The sequence below is a fragment of the Megalobrama amblycephala genome, linkage group LG3, assembly GCF_018812025.1.
Source record: "Megalobrama amblycephala isolate DHTTF-2021 linkage group LG3, ASM1881202v1, whole genome shotgun sequence".
NCBI lineage: Eukaryota > Metazoa > Chordata > Actinopteri > Cypriniformes > Xenocyprididae > Megalobrama > Megalobrama amblycephala.
The window spans coordinates 33,468,660-33,492,220 of record NC_063046.1 but is presented as its reverse complement, the minus strand read 5'-3'; the positions used below and the strand labels follow the sequence as shown (position 1 = coordinate 33,492,220).

At 38.7% G+C, this 23,561-nt stretch overlaps 1 protein-coding gene across 10 annotated transcripts in view; it reads left to right on the top strand.

The window, feature by feature from the left end:
* The window catches only part of znf536 (zinc finger protein 536), a 353,575-nt gene extending 330,690 nt beyond the window's left edge, over positions 1-22,885 (top strand). For 7 of the 10 annotated variants that reach the window (XM_048185231.1, XM_048185229.1, XM_048185230.1 and 4 more), the window contains one exon: positions 22,499-22,885. In XM_048185231.1, the coding sequence (XP_048041188.1) occupies positions 22,499-22,752 (254 nt within the window). In that variant the 3' untranslated portion in view covers positions 22,753-22,885. Of the gene's footprint in view, positions 1-6,250; positions 8,524-22,498 lie in introns of those variants that run through there. The other 3 variants (XM_048185237.1, XM_048185236.1, XR_007184222.1) reach the window with 2 other exon arrangements.
* Positions 22,886-23,561: the final 676 nt, after the last annotated feature.

Here is a 23,561-nt window from a genome sequence, read left to right as displayed (position 1 = left end):
GCGAGAGGTGTCTAAGCTTACAATACTCCTAAATCCCGCGTCATACATCGCGTCAGAGGATTACTCATTTGGCGCGAGTTGACTTGCGCATTCTGCGTACGATCGTCAACCGGAAGCTAGTTACGTGAATTTATAAAGTTTTAAATATGGATATTTTTCTTACAAAACTGCATTGTTTCACTTCAGAAGGCCTTTATTAACCTGCTGGAGTTGTATGGATTACTTTTTTTGATGGATGAATGCATTGTTTTTTTTTACTTCAAAACGCGGCTCCCCCATTCACAACCATTATAAACCTTGGAGGACTAAGAATATTTTTAAATATATCTCTGATTGTGTTTGTCTGAAAGAAGTTGGGACTTTGAATTTAAAGGGATCATTTTTGGGTGAACTATCCCTTTAAATTCAAAGTGGAATTCTGCAGCCACATTTGCTACCTCAATTCAAATTCAATTTAAAATCAGAAATTTAAATTTAAATCTTTAAATTTAAAAATAAATCTCGCGCACGCATGTGTGTGTGTGTGTGTGTGTGTGTGTGTGTGTGTGTGTGTGTGTGTGTGTGTGTGTGTGTGTGTGTGTGTGTGTGTGTGTGTTTGGCCTTGGCCTTGGCCTATTTAGGCAAGCCCTGCAAAATAAAAAGCATGATTCATTCTCTACTCGTCCTGATGAACAAAGTATGACCTCACATCTTCCTGTTGTCAAACAAAAGCTTCTTTTTATAAAAAAGGCATGAAGGGGGGGGTAAACACGAAGCAAAGAATTTAAAACAACGCAACCCAAATCTCATCAGAGGGAAATGTCAAGCGCACGCATTTAAGAGAAACAGACAATGACAACTTTTACCAGCAGCCCTGCCTTGACCTTGTTAGTGGGGCACTCTGGTAATCTGCGCTTAATGATTTTTCTCTTTTCTCCCTCGCCCTCCCTTCACCTCTCCCTCATTCTTCCTCCTTTCTCTTTTTTACATTAGACCACAGCTTGAGCCTGAACCGCAGAGTGTCACAGTCATTTAAGACGCAGCCCTAACGTTTTTTTCCTCCTCACATTCCGACGCCATTATGTTACATTGTTGCAGAATAAAGAGCCGTATTATGTTCCAGCAGTAAAGGGCACAAGTGGACTGAGTTTTTATCTGCTGAACGAATCAATCAGGATTATGTCAGTTGAAAAGAATCACAGACAGCAGTCGCCAGCGTACGAGGCCCGTGTGTGCGCGCGTTTAGGAGGGACGCGTAAATATACGTACGAGAAAAAACGTATATCGGTTGTTGAGTGAAGTGGCATTTCTGCTACAAGAGCTCTGTTTTATTTTACACTGTTCTCTCACAGTCAGAGGATTGTGAGGACACTAATTATCATTTCAGCAGAAATGATTACGAGATCAAATGGAGATCGAATGCCATTTCCTTCCATTAATGCGGGGGGTTTAGTGCGGCTGTCATGCCGTGGCCATCGCCGGGCCTGTGGGAAAAAGACTGAGGGAAGAATGGGGAGAGGCTTAGACCAGGGCGGGGCTTGGCCAACGGGAATATTCATAACACAACAGTGCACAGAAACGGATAGATGACCTCTGGAGAGATTGAAAGATCGCCCGGAGTCCGGATGAAACTTTAAAATGCGTGTGGATGCCGGTTAAAACGCCTGTATCGGTTCATAAAACATTTATTTAGCGGTGTTTGTCCGGGGCGGAGGTCGTGGCCTGAGGGTCGCCCCTCGGAACCTGCTAGCGAAGGCATGAAAAGACCACATGTTTTGTCGGTGTAGTAGGACAAATTGTTCCACTGCACCGCTTTTGTGTTCCCTGTTAGTAGCTTTGAACGAGCGAAAGAGATTTGTATTGCAGCAGTGGTAGAATTTTAGATATTGTTTAAATATCCTCTCTTTGCTTTGCTTGAAATGGATGATGGAAAATTTCAAAGTGCTGCATAGCCATTTGTATTGTATTTATGTATTGCAAAAAAAGGTAATAGATCAAGCACATTCCATTATCCCCTTATAAGATCATTAGCAAATATAATTAGATATGAAAAGAAAGTAATTTGGGTTAGAGAGGGAGAAAAGCGCTATCAGGCACAGAAGACAGATTGCAACATCAGTGTTTGGCTTTAAATTGCTCAGTGGAGGTAGTATCAGTGTGAGAATCTCTGCCCCAGAAATAGACTGAGTCAGAGAGCAAGACACATCCACATCCACATCCCAGCCCTTACATCTGAGAGCTACTGTCTCATTTTCTCAGAGTCTGGTTTGTGTGTGGCAGTTTCACTTATTCTGGTGGTTAATATGTGCAAGACAAACAGATTTTGTGTCATCCTCCGTCATCTGAGGCAGGTTTATTTGCTGCCTAGTCATCCGGCGGAGTAACAAACACACTGTTTGTTTTACCTTCACAGTCGTCCTTTCCTCGCGCCGCTTTTTAACTTGGAAAAAAGCAGCGTACGAGGTCGCCTGCTTCTTTGTGCTCCTCCATACACTTATCTAAAGGCAATCTGAACCCACACATGCAGCAAACGTACAATTCTGCCATTTCCTCCAGAAACATTGGGTTTCTTTTACGCTTTGAGGGGAGAGGAGGGGGTGGTGTGCGAGGATTCTTCTAGTCTTTGTGAATCACTACAAATGGTATTCATAAACATCCTGTATTCATTAAAACCTTCTAAAAATACGATTTGGTGCACTTCCTTGCGTTCGGCCCGCTTATATGTGTGTTTGCGTGTGTGTGTATTCGCACGCTGACTCGTATTTACATATTTATAAATACTGGGCTGTACAATGAGGTCTACCTTTGCCAAAAACAACTCTTTTCCAGCAGCACCGGATGCCTGGGAGAGAACAAAGCCACCCTCCGTGGCAGAATGTGCGGTGTGAGTTGTGTTTGTGTTCAGCAGGAGATGATGGCGAACCACATCACTTACATCTAGACTTCATTCATATCGAAAAACAGACTTTTAGACTACCAAAAACAGCTGAACTGAAGTTCTCCTTGAAATGGAGGATATAACAAATGCGCTTAGTAGCTACATAATGCGGTAAAAATATCAGTCAGAGGCCATGTGCAAAATAAATGTTCCCTATTCCTTTCCACAGTGCATGTTCTGCCTTATCTGATCGCTTAAACATGTATTCAAAAGTTCTGAAATTCATATCCCCACATTTTCCTCCAATTAAATGACCCCTGTTCTCAGGAAACCTAAAACGAGCAGGCCTTTGAAACACAAATATTCACTAAGTAGATTTCATGGTAAAAATAGAATACCTGAGGGAGGTCAGGGAATAAAGCCGCCCTGTGTTTTAGATGGGAGCGCTCTTCGCCTTAACTCTGTGGTCCGGGAATAATAAGAAGCAGTTAGGAAATGTCAGGACTTTGACTGAGACAAGCCCTTTTTTTCCCCCTAGTGTGCTGGCCCTTGTTAACTGAGCTTGCTTCCAGCCTTGTGCTGTGCTATTGTTCTGTCTGCCTTTTCATTTAGCCATTCTGTTAAGCATGACACATGTATTAACATAAGATGGATCCTGGAGCTATGTGTCCTCTTACCATATGTCTTGTATTACTTTCCAGGGCCCTCTCTTGTCTTACAGCGAGAGTGTATTATCACATTCGAGCAGTAGAGGGCGCCACATTTGCTTGCTTCTCTTTGATTGAGTGGCGGAAGTATTTTCGTTTTCATGAACATTTAAAGCTCTCTTGTAACCAAAGTCATTATCATTAAATTAATATTGATCATGTAAAAATAATGTAGCTCTTATTATTATTATTTGGATTGAAATTATGGCAAGGAAAACTAATGTTTGGACAAACAAAGACGCATGATTCAAGGTGTGAGAAAACAGACTGATAACAACATAATATGACAGGCCAGAGTATGATAAATATTTCTAGGGTGGCGAAATAATTAAGCAATCACTCCACATGCGGACAGGGAGACTTCAAAATTGATCAGAACAGGAGGAGGAAAAAAGTTTCGCGGATCGTAAAGTTGGTGTGCTAGTCTCCAGATCGCAGTGGCAGTTGTTTGGGGAAAAGAAATGGCGTCCTTAAATAATAACATTCCAGGTGGCTTAGTTAATGAAGAGTGAAAATCAAATATGGGGCGGAATCTGTAACTCATTACCAGAACTTTCTTTAAGAGGAAGTCACGAAGAGCACTGGCCCCTGGGAGACCAGGCGTTTTTAAAACCCGAGAACATAATTTATTATCATTATGGTTATGATTATCTTAATTTCCTCATGGACGCACAAAAAAAAAAACGCCAGCAGACAGCTGTAGAGCCGTGACCACAGTATAGTCTTACAAAACACTGCCAATCACTTCCGATTTGATAAATAACAAACACTTTATCTGTAGATTAACATGAAATATCAGCAGGTTAAAGGAAATTGACATTGAGTAACAAGATCTTATTTTCAACATGAAGTATGAAGGAAAATGTAATTTGGGGGCTTATACTGCCATCTCCTGGACAAAGTCTGCACTGCACCCTTCAGTCTGAACGCTTGAAAGAAATCGGTGGTTTTGCTTTGCTTATCCTTGGTATTTATTTTAAAGGTGCACTTTTTTTGTTTACACACAAAGAAATTGATAATACATTGTTATAAATGTTTTAATATAAGTTTCTATGATGTACACATGAGATTAAGACTCCAGACACAAAAAAAGCTGCTTTATTTTTATTTCATAGGAAGCAGGTCGACTTTTCTGTGCAGACGTATTGAGATCACATGACCAGTCGAATATTACTCCCTTGGTACCCCCTATTATTGGACACTTTTTGTTTGCGGAATACATTAATTATGGCTGACTGGAAATGAGATATTTCTGTAATGGCTTAAGTAACTGCATACTTGGTATCAAGATGACCAAATCAGCAATTACATTTACTTTCATATACAAGTAGAGAAGTGGCATTTGTGTTTCCAAAAAAAAAAAAAGAAAGAAAGAAAGAAAGAAAGAAAGAAAGAAAGAAAGAAAGAAAGAAAGAAAAGGTGTGCGATCACTGATTTTTTTTTTTTTTTAATTAGCGTGAGAATAATTTGTATCTGAGAACAAAAAAAAAAAATGGTTAATTCTTTTTCTTAATCTCTATCAGCAATTTCAAAAGCTCCTGACATCTGAGCGGAAAGTGTGTCTGTTAAAGAAGAGCACATCTGAGACGTGCGCATAATGCAAAGCGAGTGGGCGTCAGCGTTATTGCTCTTTGGCAAATCTAAATGACGATGTTTTATTCCATTATTAGCGCGGAACTGACTCCTCGTTTCATTTCCATAACATTTCTTGCGAGAGCACACTCAAATAAATGCATGTTTTAATTTCATTTTGTCATTTTCATAGAGGCACTTTAAAAGAACATGACTTGGAAATGCACTCTGTAGATTTTATTGCCAAATAATTTTCTTAGAAGTTGTAGAGGGAATTAAACAACATTTATATTATTTAGTTCAAACGGCGATAGCACATAAATAGGGAAAAAAGCAGTAAGCATTTTCGCCAGATTCAAACTTCAGCAGTAATTGCACAAGTGCAATGTTCAGAGAGTTATTGTCTTTATATTACAAGACTTTATATATTTATATCTTTATATTAGAGCTGGAAGAAGTCTGGAAGTGTTCAAATTACCCTCCTCCCATATCTAATGTTTTATCTTATGATTCACAAGATGCGTTTTCTTTAGTGCCATTAGAGGTTAACGGAATCTGAATGGAGAGGTTAATAGTCAAAAACATTTAAACACACACACACACACAAACACACACACAAACACACACAGGCCTTACAGTGGTCGTTCATTTCTTTCCAAATGTACCCTAAATCATTTTTTTCCCCTCTTATAATAACTGCTTTGAAATCATAATTAAGTAATCAAAAGCAAACTGTGTTTTTTCTTTTATTCATTATTGTTCAAACCCTTTTGTTAATCAAGGGCATCAAAGGATGTACATTTTGGTAACACTTAAGTGGATCTTAACTCAATTCTTTATAAAACATATTTTAGTCATTATTGATGGTCATAGTCATTATCAGAGGCTAATAATAGTTTTTTGAATTTCATGTCCTTGAAGTGTTACCAAAATCTGAGATGCCAATTTAAAACAAATGACAAAAAAAAAAAAAAAAACATAATAACATGGTTTGACTCTTCCTTTTTTCTGTTAATAATGGTCTGTCAAAAGTTGTATGCATTTGTGTGAAAGAGAGAGAGAGAGGAAGGACACAGGCCGTGGTGTTAATCTGCGTTTGTTCTCTTAACCGTAGTTCATCTGTGGGCGGAGGAAGAGGCGTCCCGAAGGTTTGGCCCTGCTCTTACCCCTGAACATAGCCTAAATGACACAGAGATGCAGGACTAATCAGAAACTAACATCACCTCCCCCTACTGGACTGAGCGGCCAAGAGCAGGCGACGGAAAAAGAGGAAGAGGATTGTGACAATGAAGGACATTATCTTATCAAAAGCATTATTTAACATAAAAGACTTCAAGAGAGAAAAAAAAGACTAATAAATTGGACAGCTCAGATGGTTTCCTACACGAGCGTTCTCGCTGGATGGAGGGAAGAAGATCTGTTGATGTTTAGTGAGCTGGAAACAGTGAGGAAAAAAACAATTTTTTGCTTCCTGTGTTTTATGTGTCTTGAATCCTCCCTTGTGTAGCTGATAAATACTTTCTGTGTTTTTAATTGCTTTTTTGACTTTGACCTAGTGAGGAAACGTTGAAGTGCTTGTCCCTCAGAGCAACACATTCCTTGAACCAAGATGGTGGCCAGTTGCCAGTCTCAGAATGAGAGAGTGAGAAACCGTACAGACTCCCCCCCGCACCCCTCTCTCTCTCTCTCTCTCTCTCTCTCTCTGTTGGTGTTTCTCACTGCCCACTGAAACTTCACCAGTGTTATTTGTCTGAGGCTCCCTAAACCGTTCCTCTGGACATTTGGACCAACTCACTACATGTTTGGAGACCAAGCACACCCCTGTCAAAAACTCTCAGCACACTCTCAGCAGTCAGTGCCTGGATGTCCGAGCAGAAGATCGACAATCCAGTACATTCAGGAAACGAGAACACTGCATTCAAAAAGGGAAGCTACGCCTTTTTCTTTAAGGACCGGCTCCGTGATTTCACGACCCGTTCGTGAGACGCTCGGAGCCGAACTCCCGAGAAAGAGGACGCCGTAGCGCTTGAGACAAAAACCAGCCGAGGTGACGGAAGAAGTAGTTTACATCGAGCGTGTCTGCCGAAATGGCACGAGCCAAGGAGACTGCGAACGTGCAGCCTGCAGAAATCAAACAGAAACGCGGCCCCTAACCCTTCACGCTTTGATCTCAGTCTTGCTCACTTCAAGTACTCTGGTTATGAGATTGTGTTTGTAAAATACTGCCACCAATCAGTGTTGCAAAGTGTTACTGACTACTGAAATGGTTTGATGTATTCAATTATTAAAGAAAAAGAAACGAAAAAAGAAACAAGAAACAAGTATTGTCTAGCCATAGATACAGTCATGCGTTGTTGCATTTACAAAGCTAGCTGTTTTAGAGTGTAGGTATTAGATTGGAGTTTTCTTCTCTAGTACTGTAATTTTTGCCTTTCACCTTTGTAAAATACCAATAACATTAAAAGAAAAGGAAAAAAAGAAAGATTGACAATCTTCTTCTGTTGCTGCAAGCGTATAAATCCATACAGTATATATACCCATGCCTCATGCAAGCAAATACAAACTGAGGTTTTACCCCCTGAAGTATTTTGCACTGTGATAGTAAATGAAAATCCAGTCTATACAGTACGCAGATCGCTAATGGAAAATGAAGGTGCGTGCGTGCGTGCGTGTTTGTGCGTCCCTTGACGTTGTGGACTGATATTCTCTCTATTCTTTTGTGAACTCTGCTGATTTGGTCTGTGTAGTTCAAACTATTTCATCTTATGATGGTCATCTATGTTGCTTTGAGAATCAATTTCAATGAACTTCCCCGTAAGTCATTGTGTGTAGACTCCAATGCGTTCGAGTCCGGTCTCTTCAGATATATTCTTTAGTTGTCCTTTTTGGCAAAAAAAAAAACAAAAACAAACAAACAAACAAAAAAAAAAACACATCTCTGGAAATTTTAATTTGTTTTTATAGTTTCCATGCAAGGTTATGTCATATTGTAAATGCTACATTTAAAAAAAAAAAAAAAAATGATAATAATAAAATAAAAAACGTCTCAAAGTGAAGCTGTTTAGTGAACTAGTTTCAGTAAACTAGTACAGGCTACGTAAGGTAAAGGACTTATGACAGGGAGGGTCAGTGATAGGATATTGACCAATCCCTATATACACTGGTTATAGAAGAGCACACCTCTGGCTCCCTCCTCTGTGTAGTATAACTGAGCATCTCTCTCTCTTTCAGTCATTCTGGACTAATATATGAGCATTCCACACCTCTGAGCTGTCTTGTGGACTGTATGATTTTCATTTGGTTGCTGTATCTTCATGGCAGATGCTTTGTTTTGTAACTACTGAACTGTACTTATAATGAGAAATAAAATGTATTCAAACTATGAAACACCAGCGTGAACAACTGAGCATTTTTGTGCTATTTATTGGAAATTTTAACTTAGATTTTTCAAAATGTTTTGTGAGGAAATGAAAAAGGTGAAATAAATGTACAGGTACCATGTATGATTTTGTATTTAGCACTGTACGCTACAAAAGCATATAGTTAAAGGAACACAATCGGAGTTATGTTAATAATCACCCTGATGCTCCCAAGCATCCATCATAAACGTACTCCACACGGCTCCGGAGGGTTATAAAGGCCTTCTGAAGCGAAGCGATGCGTTTGTGTAAGAAGACCGTCAGACCGCCTTCCGTATTCAACTGGCGTAAGCGTTTTGAACTGCGAGAGGCATTACACTTTCTTTATAAGCTGAATACGGAAGGCGGTCTGGTGGAAGCTAGTTATGTTACTTTATAATGTGTTAAATATGGATATTTTTCTTACACAAATACATCGCTTCGCTTCAGAAGGCCTTTATAACCACCCTGGAGCTGTGTGGAGCTTCAGCATGATTAATAATATATCTCCGATTGTGTTCATCAGAAAGAAGAAAGTCATATACACTTCAGGTGGCTTGAGGTTGAGTAAATCATGGGGTATTTTTCATTTTATAACAGTGCAACATATATATATTTCTCCTAGACACTTGAAGAAACCTACCTGCAAAGCTACAGAACTGTGAAAAGTTTTAGGCACTTGTGTAAAAATGCTGTAAAGTAAGGATGCTTTCAAAAAATAATTTCATAAATAGATTTTATTTATCAATTAACTTCTATTAACTAAATCAAATCAATATTTGGTGTGACCACCCTTTGCATTTAAAATATTGCATTGCCGCAGTTCTTCTGGTGTAATTTTGTCTCAGTTTTTTTCTGTTTCTTCATGTATTCACAGTGAGATCAGATCACTGTGTGGAGCACCAAAAATCTCACTGGATTATTACAATTAATGGCAAAAGGAATGTTTGGAAATGTGAACGGATATTTCCTACTGACACACTACATATAAATATAAAATATATAAATAACTGGCTTATAACCTTTAAAAAAAAAAAAAAAGACTAACATGCCTAAGACTTTTGCACAGTAATGTATACACTACTAAAGATTTATTTATTTATTTTATTTATTTATGTGAAAGAAATTAATACTTTTATTCAGCAAGGACACATTAAACATTAAATTTATCATATATATCCATAGTCATTTTATATAATGTTACAAGATTTCTGTTTCAAATAAATGCTTTTCTTTTGAATATCATATTCATCAAGAAATCCTTAAAAAAAAAGTATCGCTGATTCCACAAAATATAAAGTAGCACAAGAAATAAGCATAAGAAATATTTCGTTAGCAGCAAATTTAGTATTTTAAAATGATTTCTGAAGGATGTGACATGAAGACTGGAGTAATGATGCTGAAAATTCAGTTTTTCCATCACAGGAATAAATTGCATTTTAAAATATTTTAAAATCGAAAACAGTTATATTTTTATTAATAAATATAATTCACAATATTACTGTTTTGTATTTTTGATCAAATAAATGCATTCTTGGTGAGCATGCGAGACTTCTTTCAAAAACATTTAAGAAATCTTACCGACACCAAACTACTGAACAGTAGCATATGTATGTATTTCCATTTTGATGTTCATGCTTATACAGTTTATATTATTTTTATACATATATTGCCCCCAAATTGTGAGGGTTATGCTTGAAAACAAGTGGAAAAATCTACCAGCAGAAAGACAAAAGGGACAAAATACACTGAAAATATACTAATAGTGAATGAGTCATGGATATCTTCTATAATGTTGCTTTTTGAGTAAACATATATTTTTTAAGAATATTAACATTTTACTGGAAAGATAAAATATAAAAAAGACAAAAAGATTCTTGCAGCGTAGAGGACTTTTGTCAGTTTGAGATTTAACTAAATATTTATAAACACCACACTCTCTCAAATAGAATTGCAGAGACACACAGCATTTCAACATGCTTGTACGAAAGACAGCAGAAATGATACATTTCTCTGTCCTCCTGTTTCTTTCCACCCCTGACTCCCATGTTAAGTGTAGTACATGGTGTTAGCTGCAGGGCTACAGGCCTGCGTGTGTGTGTGTGTGTGTGTGTGTGTGTGTGTGTGTGTGTGTGTGTGTGTGTGTGTGTGTGTGTGTGTGTGTGTGTGTGTGTGTGTGTGTGACTCAGGAGCAGTGCGGATTATGACAGCTCGCATTACCGGCTGTGTTCCTGCTAACTGTGGCTCTCTACCCTTGGGCTATAGCCGTGTTAATTCCCCAAACCTGTGAAAGCTGGAAACTAGTGTGCCAATTGTTGCTCATCCTCTTTTTTCAATTTTCTCTCTGCCTTTTCTGACTTTTCAGTCAAGATAATACATTCTATAGTCCATGTGAACAATTCAGAGTATGTGGCAATAAATTAGCCTAAATTATCTTTTTTTTTCTTGACTTTCTATGCAGTCTGATCTAAATACAGGTATGTCTGCTGTTTCTCTGATATCATTAATTGTATCAGAGTAACACGTATAAGAACAGGACAAAGCTCTCAAGGACGTTTCCTCTCTCCAGCCCTCTTTCAGAGATGGATTTGCCCCGTCAAACACTCATCGTAGGCCAGTGACAAGAGATAACTGACACCCTTTGGCACAGAGGCCTGTTGTGTCAATACCTCAGAGAGATAAGACCCTGCTCTCTAAACACATGAAAACCATCCTCAAACGCACATATACACACCGCAGTCTGAGTCTTTTCCCATTACAGTTCCGTATTTCATGTTTTTTTGTGTTTTTTTTTTTTACCTTTTCCTGTGGGTTAGTGGGGTCTCAGTGGAGGGAAACCTGATACCCTTTAGTCTGATGGGATCCATATTTGTGTTAACCTGCCGTCAAGACCCTGGTGAGGGGAGGTGTCTGAGGTCAACGCCTGACTAATTTTTAAACGGATCAGCTACACTAGACCAGATGGAGAAAGGCCTGGACCTAATAAAACTCACATCCTGAAAAAATAACCGTTTCATTTTCATGTACCCCCTCCTTGTGTCTGGCTTGTCTGGAGCTGTTGAGTGAAGAAAATGAAGAAAGTCAAGCTATTTCTGTAGATGGATGGATGGATGGATATATTCTTGTTACAGTGTAATTATACATTTAAGTAATGAGTAATACTAATGAACTACATGCACTTACTACACTGTAAAAAAGAATTGTTGGTTTAACTTTAAAAAAGTACCTGGTTGCCTTAATTTTGAGTTCATTGAAATTAAAAATTTGAGTTAATGCAATGAAGGCGAAACTCAAAATATTATGTTATCTGAACTACATTAATTTTTGTAAAGTTGATTTGACAAAAGAAAAATATGTTGTGATAAATCAGGTTTTTTTTTTTTTTTTTTTTTTTTTACAGTGTATAGGGTTTGGTTCAGAGTTAGTTGCATGTAATTATGCATAATACTTTACTGTTTTTACTATAGTAAGTACATGTAACAAGGACAATGTAAACTAAAGTGTTACCATACTTTACATTATTGTACGCTACCATTTCTTAATCCATTAGGCATCATGAACTAATAATATTTAACATTAGTTAATGCATTATGAATGTATTATGATTAAATTAACATTTACCTAAATTAATAAATGCTTTGAAAAGTCATAGTTCATTGTTAGTTAATGATATCTGATGCATTTAATGTGGATGAATAGAGCATTATTCTAAAGTGTTACACCAAAATACTTAGGCCTCTGCATTTAACCATTTGATCCTTTTAGGTTGTATTGTTTATCCCTCGGGCTTGATGGTTTGGCTGGTTTAAGCTGGTTTCATGGCATTCAAGCTAATAAGTGCCCAAAACCCCTTTAAAATCAACAAACAGACCAGCCTGACCAGGTGGGAGGGTAGCTGATTGTAGCTGGTTTAAGTTTTGTTGTTGTTTGTTTGTACATGTATCAATTATGTATTAATTTGGAGTATGAATATGGTAATCTTTCAGTCATCATACCAAGGTATCAAGCAACACAACTATATATTTATAAGTAAATAGGGTATATGCACATTTGTGTTTGTGTACCTTTACGTATTGTAAAAGGTATTTCAGCGCATTAGCGTCACTCTATCTCTGGGATAATATTTATGTGTGTGTGTGTGTAGCTGATGTATTTAAGAAGGCTGCTCGGCTGGGTTGCTGTGTGCCAGCACTTGTAGCCGGGCAGATGGTGACCTGCGCTTGAACCTCTCTTCTCTCTCATTTGTTCAGCTGGCTTTCATTTGGCCTGCATGCAGGCTGCATACTATAGCAAACGCAATTCTTTATTCATACCACCAGATGGCGCTATAAACCAACTTATAGCACCAATGCTTCTGATGGAGGCTGAACGCTGATCTTTGAGCACCAGCACATGACAGATAAAAGATTACAATCAAGAAATGGATATTACTTCAGTAAATCTTGATAGAAATGATGCGAGAGCTTGTGGCACACATTTTAATACTCAGACCTTATATTTTTGTTCTGCCATCGAGTCAGTCACATGGATTATAGTCTGTTTATACAGTAACCTATCTTGCCATTAAGGCCAACTAAATGCTATCTGAGAGAGAAAGGCATTGTCTGCAGAGAGAATTGCACTCTATTTCCATTTTCAATCTGCAGTCAATCCGTAATCAATCTTATCAGAGGTTCTTTGACAGCCTTTTCACATTTTTACACATTTTTGCGCACTCTTCCCCTCTCATTTACACGCATGCAGACAACAGTCATCTGTCACCATTCGAGAGCTCTCTGTGCATCTGGATACACACCGTGTCATAATGCTCATCATCAGCGAGCACATACAGTCTCACACACATACACGTGCAACTTAACAAGAGTGCGCGCGTGTGTGTGTTTGCTCAGCTCTCAGGCAGGGTCTTATGAATCGATGATCATGTGGTATAAGAGAGATAGATGGCTCGGAGCTCCGTCTTGTCTCCTCTAATTGTAAAATATTAGTTACATTAGAGTGTGTTGGGTGATTAATGGAACTTATTTGGAGGTGGCCCTTCCTGGCCCTCCCCCCAAACCACCCCACCCCCCCACTGCCAAAGCTTTCTCCACTGACTCCTCCGAACTGAGGGATTTCTCTTACGGCAGACAAATTGGTCCTGGGGACAAAATAGAGAGTAAAGGATGAGAAGAGAGAGGAAGATGGAGGTGGACGGGAAATTCAAGAGAAACATATGGAAAGAGTCGTATGAGACTTGTAACAAGAGAGCGAGATATTTTATTCAGTTTTACATCTACTTCCAGGTAGCTTACATGCAAACGGTTACATATTAAGTCCGCATCGAGTCACCCTCGTCGATATTTCCATGTCTGCATAGGAAAAGATCAGTATTGGTGTATATAAAAGTTGACGGGAAATGTTATTGATACCTGAGCAGATGAGCACTTAGTCCTGCTGGAGGTCCAGTACTGATGCTCGGTCCTGCTTCGCTTTGACGGCCATTACAAAAAGCCATGGATCATGTTATGGCTAGCAGAACAACACCTGCTGACCCAGGGCTGGAGCTTCAGCCACACACACCTTCATCTTCTGCCTTTGTTCATATCAGTGTGTCTGTCTGCTTAGACCTGAGGCCTGTGGGAAAGGGAATGTTTTGATTGTCTTTTAACATGGAGGCCTTGAGGAGCACAGAGGAGCTTCCTGCAAATATATTCACTTTCATTTTTATGTCACTTTTATTATATATTCTATATAATTTCACACACACACAGGTTTGCTTTTGTGAATTGTGGGGACATTCCATGACATCCTGTATTTTCTATCGCCCTACACCAACCCTACACCTAAACCTACCCATAAAACTGTGCACATTTTTTACTTTATCAAAAAAACTCATTCTGTATGATTTATAAGACTTTTGAAAAATGGGGACATGGGGTAATGTCCTCATAAGTCACCCTCTCCTTGTAATACCTTTGTCATACCCATTTCATTATATAAATTTGTGTCCTGATATGTCACAAAAATACACACGCACACAGTATATACAGCAGTGGCCGAAAGTGATGTCCTGAGTGAATATTTGTTTTTAATGATCATTTGTTCATTTAATGATCATTTGTTTTCATTGACCCTACAAGCAAGAGATTAATTAAACCATCAAAATATGAGGAAAATATTTTAAATATGGGGAAGAACAAAACACTAAACTTGGATATGGTGTTTATCTGACAAAATTATTTAGTGAAAAATGTATTTTACTATGAAAAAAATGTATAGGAAACAAAAAGCTCACTGGAAGAAGTATACATTGACTACTACTACATAAATAATATTCCATTGATTCTATTTTGTTTTTGCATGTGCTCATAATTTCTTTGTGTGACAGCCTGGACAACAATTATGTCTGCACAATTTGAATTTTTTTCAGTGTTCAAGCAGATCTACACAATTTGCTCACACAATCTACAAATATCTTCAAAAATAATGCTTGAATTAAGGATGAAGATATAGGGTGAAGATGTAAATTGTCCTGTATTTTATGCACACATGCACAAACAATATTAGTTTGTTTTTTTGTTTTTTTAACGAAGTACCCCAGGGGGAATTTTAGAGCTTGAATCGAGCTTCATCCTCAAGTCCTTCATCACAGACAGTCAGCCAAATATATTTTTTCAAGCAAGGATTATAAAAATGTGAACTTGAGGAGTTCAAGTTCTTTATGTAGTCTTATTTTTGTTTGTATATTTGCATTTAATTATATTTTTGTTATTGTGGTATTTTTATTCAATATATTTCTTATGAAAGAATACTATATATTATTACAACAACAAAAAAATTTTTTTAAAGAAAAACTGTCATTATGAGAATACCACAAATACTATATAATGATCACACAGATTTGATGAAATTTTGAAATTTTATCTCAGTTATCTTTGACATTGCAGCCATCATTACCTTTGTCAATTAAATTTATCCATTAACTTAATTGAGTCAGATACAATAAAATTAGACATACACAAAGGCTGATGTTACATGATTAATTGATGGTATAAGATGAATGGAACAACAAATTAAAAAACTATAGTGTGAATAATTATATTTACTATGATACAGAACATGCTCAGACGCTGGGTATATTTTAAGAATATGGATAAGCATTAATACAGATCAGACATATGCATGCAAACTAGCTGATATAGAAAAACATATTTTAAGGAAGACTTAAACTTTGACATTTACATTGTAATAAGAACATTTATGAAAAATGTACGTTTGGGTTCTCAATGTTTATTATTACTGGCCCAGAGGCAGCTATTATTTTCATATAGACACGATCATTCCATAAAAAAAAAAAAAAAAAAAAAAAAATCATGATCAGATCACATCTGCAACTTTTTAAGGATAGATACAGTAACTGTCTAAAATGATTTATTGTGAATAACATTACACCCCTAAAATTTCTCAGGAAGACATTTTTACTTAACGCACTCTAAATAGTTTAGAGTTCCGTATATTGAGCGTTCCGATTATCCCTGCATGCTTTCCCGTGCATATCAAAGTGCTGATGCATCACTCAGCCATGCTACAGTACTTTTTTGTGTCTTTTTTGTTCAGTGTGACCAAATGCAGAGTGAAACTCGTCAGGTACGAAATGGTCCCTTTCTCTCTCCTTCGCACAAACACACACGCACACACAGCATACTCGTAGACATTTATTATGTGTCTGTCGTGACAGCTCAGCACTAGAATGTGCAGCAATATGCTCTATAGGGATAGAGAGAAGGAGAGAAGTGAGCAGTACTGCAGATGAGTACTCATGAACTCTTCCTCCCCTGGCCACACAGATACCCACACACAGACACACAGTCCTGCTGAGACTGCCTGACACATCGCTCTCATCACATGATGTATATACTGCCTTTTACCCATGAGCCTTTCTAACTCTTGACCAATCGCAGGGCTCCATGCAGGCGCTTGCCAGCACCTCTCATCCACTGTCAGTGATGGAAGTGGTATATTATCCCAAAAATCTTTCCCTGAAAATTTCTGCATACAGTTACTCAGACATGTCCGTGCGGAAAAACAAAACGAAACGCTCTGGAACACTTCAAAGAATTCCATTTGTTCAGAAAAGAGAGAAATGAAGCCAAGTAAGAAAGATTGAAAAGAGATATAGTGGCAGGCAGACTGGGAAATGTATAGCCAAGAAATAGAGAGTATATTAAGAGGTACGCCTGCTTCTGCAGTTTGTAATCTAGTTCAGTGTTTAACATGGGAGCTGCTTCCCCAGTGGAGCTTTTAGAGTTTGCTTTTGATACATACACGCACAATGCCAAATCCAAGTTCTTCCGTGTTGTTGTTTTTTTTCCCAGAGAGTCAGACTACACCATCAGTTCTTCAAACTATTTCCGTTAGAGCTGCATTTAGTGCTATAAAATCTCTTGTAGCTTTTCTTTTCAGTTTGAGAAATATCCATTGTTGTTGACTAGAGGCTCATTAAAAACTGCTCCTTGTTTTTCTTTATGGAAATCTCTTGATATCTATGTGAATGCATTTAAACTTTATAATGATAAAACTTAACTAAGGTTGATGTTATTACTGAGCACAGTGCAGGTGTAAAGATGTTCAGCTTAGTTCCTGTCCGTTGTAGTGGTGTCTTTGCTTCTTTGCGTTTACCGAATCAGAGCTAGTGGATCTGAAGGTGTGATGTCGGTTTTAGTGTGGAATCTTTCTCAGCAGGGTTTTGGGAGCAGGTGGGGAGAGATAGTGCGTAGCGCACTAACGTTGCGGAGGGATTTGGGTGTTTGGAAGCTCTCTTTGCTGAGTAATCTCCCAGCCTTTACAACACGCAGGTTATTACTAGCCGACAGATGGTACATCACTTTTTACTGCTCACACCTTCTGTGGCTTGCGTTCTCCCCAGACACACACTCCCTCTGTTTTCTTTATCTTTTCCTTCTCTTCTATATAGGTGACACTCAAACACACACAGACAGAAAGTTTCCACTCAGATATAAGCGCAAAGATATGCAACACATGCTCCACAGAGCAGAAAAACATGGCCCAAAAACATACACAGCTTAGTGTAATTCTTACAGATACAGATTCATTATATCTGAAATATCACAAAGGCTTAGAGTATTTTTTATGTCGTATAGGCAAACATAGTTTTGCTTACAGAAACACATTATATTCATGTTTGAAGTACAGAAATCAATATGTATCATATGACTCAGGCCCAGGTGATCTTTGAGCAAGTTCTAGTCCTCAATCCAACAGCACTGGGACTTTTCACAGTTTATATCGCGCCGACTGTTTCTGTCTATAGACAGACTGTCAGTCTGTGTATTGGTGGGGATTTTTCAGTTACTCTTTCTGCAGGTTACATCATTATGCCAGAGGGTGGCGACAAGTGACTGTCTTTATGAGTGAGTCATTGATTAATTCATTTATTCGGTTTGTTCAAAACACTGATTCACTCAGGAATGATAAAAGCGACTGTCTTTATTAGTCACTGAACGATTCATTTAACTGATTCATTCAAAAAAAACCTTGCTTCATTGCAGAACGAGAGAGAGAGAGAGACTGATGGCATATGCCTCTTTCCTTACTATATGCAGTAGTAGGTGAAAAAAGTATGTGAAATCAATAGACAGTACTCATAAAACAGCAGGCGAAAATTACCTGGATGATTCTGAAATGTGCATCCAATAGACGCTTTACTATCCAGTGAGGCCATAGGAGAGGATTTGTGAATGTCAGTGAAGTGACACAACTGATGCTGGTAGGTCATATGACAAATGTAGGACATCTGAATTACATTTATACTACACACATTCAAAATGTATGAAACATACTTTTTAACAGTTGCAAAGTAAGTACTTATTCAAAAGAAGTGCCTGTTCAGAGAGTATGTGATTTCGGATGCAGCTGATTACTCTATGAATGAGTCATTGAATGATTACTTTAATCGATTTGTTCAAAAACCCTGAATCATTCGGGATTGAAACAAGAGAGTGTCTTTATGAGTAAATCACTGAATCATTCACTCAACCGATTTGTTCAAAAAACACTGATTCGTTCAAGAACACTATTGTGGCCTTAGAAATATTTCAATGCCGCTCCAATATACCTCGCATACGTGTTGTTGTTCTGAATACCAAAACGCACTCTTGCTTGTGTGATATTGACACGTAGCGGAAGTGTTTAACTCAGGTGACCTCATTCACATCTGCTGTGTGAGTTGAAAGGATGTGAGTGTTTAAACCCTTAATCACCCGTAGAGCGGAAGTCTCTCTCTCTCCTTCAGTATTCCTATCTTGCTCGTTCTCAGGCTGGAGTTACTCTCAGTGAGCATCTGAAAGTCATTAGAGGCTCTGCAGTCTGTCAGGTGCCAGCCCATACACACACACACACACACACACACACCCCAACATGCGGTATACATGCAGTATTCCTCCCAAACAAAGCCACACACATGCAGAAACAGACATTCATGACATGCTCATGAGCTATTATTTTTTCAAAGACATGCCACACATACACAGGGACACATGCTCGAGTGTGTAAACACACACACAGCAAAAGTGCTGAAGCCCTGCAGGTTCTTTCTGCTGCGTGGGGCAAGGGATTCGTCATGTGCTGATGAGCTGTTATAATAATATATGAGCAAATCACAAGCATTCTGCAAATTAATCATTTTTCCTCCTCAACACCCTTCTTCTTGCTCTTTCTCTGTCATACACACATACACACTCTTTGTTACTGAGCGTTGGAGAGGGTGACTTCTCACAGACAGACAGAGGTGAGAGGCAGCACTCTTTCACAGATGGTAGCTCTGGCATCAGATGGAATTTATATAAGACTGATTTTGATTACATGCCAAAGCACCTCCATGTCTCTCTCTATCTGTGTGTGTGTGTGTGTGTGTGTGTGTGTGGGAGCATGTGTCTGTTTGCTTACACACCACAAGCGTACTGTTCAAAAGCATCTTGTTTTGTCTGATATTTCTTAAAATGTGTTTGTATGTGTTTGTGTAAATGACGAGATAAGAAAAGAAAGGAGAGTGTGAGAGGGCAAGAGCAGATGGCGCCACAAGAGGGAGCATTAGACGTGTCTTCAGAGAGGATGGAGATGAAATATAGATACAGACAGTGATGTTAAGATAGTGTTATGTAGAAGAGAGAAAACGAGTGAACTGAATGAACGAATGTGGTTCTTCATTTATTTTTGTTTTGTTTTCATTTTTGGAATGATGGACGACGAGAAGGACAATGATGGAGTGATATTGTGGAAATTGCAGGAAGTGGGTGTTGTCATCGGTTCTCCCTCCTCCTCTCCTTCGCCCTCTGATCTCCACATATGAGGCCTTCAGGGGTTAATTAGGCAGGCGTGATAATGGCACACTGCTGAAAATAATAGAACTCTTTCGCTCTCTTTTTCTCTCTCTATTTTGAGACAATGTTAGAAAATGATGGAAAGGGGTAAGAAAGGGGGATAAAAATCATCTGTCATTTCCATATGTTGTTTTGCAAAGCTTTAAATGTATAGAGGTGCAAATGTGTTCTTGTGTGGTTTTTGGCCACAAAGATTCAAAAGATTTATTGGCCATTGGTAACAAGTACATTGGAATTTTTACTCACACAGGACTCACAGTTTCGGGAAACAGAATGAAAAAAAAAAATGTGGAAAGGATTGACTCAAAGAGAGAGAGAATGGAGAAATAAAATTCTTCATACTAGTTCATGTCACTTGGCACCTCAGTTGCATTAAATGTGAATCACTGGAGAGCTTTGAAAAAGAAGAATGGCAGAAAGAAAAAGAAAGAGATGCCATCACTGCTGACATGATTGTGCTATACACACATTTATCTATGAGGACATACCTTGGACTTTTATTGTTTTTAATTAAAGGTAATTCTAATAACTACAGATTAAAAAGTGAGCTTTGCGTTTTTAGAAATAAAAAAAAAACTTTAATTATGAAAAATATTTACCTTTATTGTCCCTTGATGTCCCCAAATGAGAGGTTTTGTCATATTTAATGAATGTATGGGGACAACAGTATATAGTACACACATGCTTGTACTCATATATTTCTCATTAACTTCTATTTTTCTTTAATTAGTCCTAATAAATAATCAGCACACCTTAACTATAACCCCATCCCTTATTGTCAACTTGGAATTTTTAGATTTTATGATATCAGAGACAATATTTAACCCATTATTAATGTTCTCTCTGTTTTAATAAATTGATTTTTAATGTTTGCGATAATGTACACAGAAGTGTTAATATCTGTGTGTTGTTTTAGAGATCCATGGTGCTAAAATGAGAGAGATGAATTTGAGGAAAATGTTAGCACGCTTTGCTATGAGCACTCAAAAGACAAACATAGCGTTCTAGCATGACACACACTATGACACACTGTAATCTTTCACAAAATCTCCAGTTCTGACCCTTCTTCTATTGTCATTTACAGACTTGAAGCAACAAGCCAAAATTGCCCAATTAGTTCTTAAGTAATTGGGGCAACTATTATGGGAAACATTTTGAGAAGGGACTCTTTTTGATATGAGAAAAATGTGCCCTGCCACAGAACACCCCTCGAAATATGATTCATTCTTGCCAATTATTTTGACCACCAAATAGGCACCCTGAAGGGGCAGTATTATCTCACTTTGAAAAGGGAAGCTGGTGGAAGCTTTCTGGACGAATACGGAGAGCTGTGACGGAGGTTACATGCCAATAGGCTTTTTTATTATTGTTTCTCTCTGAGCCCTGTTAATCATTTACCTGCGGTCCTGTCACAGCCACAGTGAGCATGATGCTCTCCTTCCAGTATTCCTCTGAATTTATGTTTTTTTTCTCTCTCTCCCTTTATCCCATATACAGAAAATGTACATTTCCTTTTTTAAATGGAATTGAAAATCGCCCCATTCCATAGCCAGTTGGACCAATCTGTGACAACTCCCAGTTCCTTTTGCATTTTCCTAAACAGCCACCGCTTCAGGAAAATAGACACGATAGGGGAGAAGAAAAGAGAGGAGAAGAAAAAGGAAAGAAAGACACTAGCGACATGAGAATATGCTGCCTCTCAGACTTAGCGCAATGTAAGGGAGTGTGAAATTAAAGTGCGTATGAATGAAACGGCCGGGATTGTGAGTCGCTGGCTTGCTTATCAGACAACTGGAACATCGAAAGCTCTAAAACTTGTAGCAATCCCCTTTGTACCGAAGCCTCAACAGACATTGTAGTATTCGAAAGCCGCTGAGACTCCAAAGCCAAACACAAAGTGCTTATAAATCCTTCTTTTTTTGAGCCACGCACGCATATCCAAGCAGTCGATGGTGCGCACACTTACTTTGAGGATGCGTACATTTTTCACGTTCCGTTGCGGCTACACCTTTAATGCAGCCGCTTTACATTCTCCACACCAACGCGGATGCTATTTTAAACCGCCATGTTAATTTGATTTAGTGCTTTTCAAATTGAATTGAGAAAAATGGAGAGCAAATGTACTGTTATTAATGTTCTAAAGTATGCGTAGCTGAGAGTGCCTGGCTTTGCTCTAAGTGGATGGGCCCGATAAGAGAGCCAGATATGATAGGCACATAATCTGCATTCCTCAAACAGACTTGTGTGGGCTATTAAGGGTCATTGTGTACAATGCTCCGATGATCAGATCCAATCTCTTAAACAGTTGTATTTGCTCGAAGCTGAAAAGAGCACTTTCAAAGTTCTGTAGGATAACCCACAAAGAAAATGTCTTCACCTGAAGAGCAGAGATTATCCACAGCTGGATCCAGAAAATGCTTTTGATACATGCTGATGAATCAGAAGATTAAACTTCCATCTTGTGGTGATTGTAATGGAGTACCTCACAAATACTATAAACAAGCGTTATGAAATCAGGCACAAAATATCGAATTCTTTTGATATTGACACTGTACGTAATGATAATTTCGCTGATTTCTTTCCCAGGTCACGGAGGTCAAAGGCCGTTCCAGTGCCGCTACTGCCCCTACAGCGCCTCTCAGAAAGGCAACCTGAAGACCCACGTGCTGTGTGTTCACCGCATGCCCTTTGACAACAGCCAGTACCCGGACCGACGTTTCAAACGCTCTCGCATAGACTCTGATGTCTCTGGGAACTCGGAGGACGGGAATCTTCCCTCCTCCGGCCAGGTGAGCACAGGAGAAGGTATTTCCAATGATACTCCTCGTTCTCTCGAGTGAAGCGACGTAAAGCTCGATCCAGGGATTTCCAAGGACCTTCAGGGGTTTGAAGTGATAATGACACAACATCATACAAGCATTCCCACTTCATCATTCTAAAAGAAACATGAAGAAATTCAAAATACTTCTCCCTCTCAAATCATAAACTCTCAAATCGAAACACTTTGGCCTAAGTAATGTTCTGTGAAGCACAGGATAGAGATGATGAAGTAGAGAAACCTGAACCATATTTCTGATGAGTCTGAAACTAAATACTTGCCTCTTATTGGAGTTGCCTGAATTGAACATTGAAGAGACATTACTGAAGAGGAAAAAAAAATGACAACGTTAAAAAAAAGACTGTCATTAAATTCCTCAGAGTGTCTTTTGTCCCAAAAATAATGCTTTTATCAGAAAAACGATCCGCGCAAACGATTTCGCGACAGTTGGAAGGGAAAGAAAGATGGAGGGGAGCTGTTGAGCCCACCCTTCAAGAACATGACACCGCCAGTGGCCATTTGCCCAGCGCCACTGACGCACAGGGATGGAGTGAGCGGACAGAGGGATGTGGATGGTGAAATGGGGGGGTTGGGGCGTTTGGTGCCAGCCTGACTGGAGCTGTCATCACAGAGGAAATCAATTCAACCCCCCTCCCACGCTGCTTCCATTCACCCCCACCCCCCACCTCCCCATTTTGCCTCTCCTCACTCTTACAGAACACGTCAAGAGAAACCTTAGTCGCCTGTACAGCCAGGCCGCAGAGGGGTCAGCCTCAGACCTGTCTGACGACTAGTAGCACTTCCTATCAGCCTCCCTCATTCCCTTCCTTC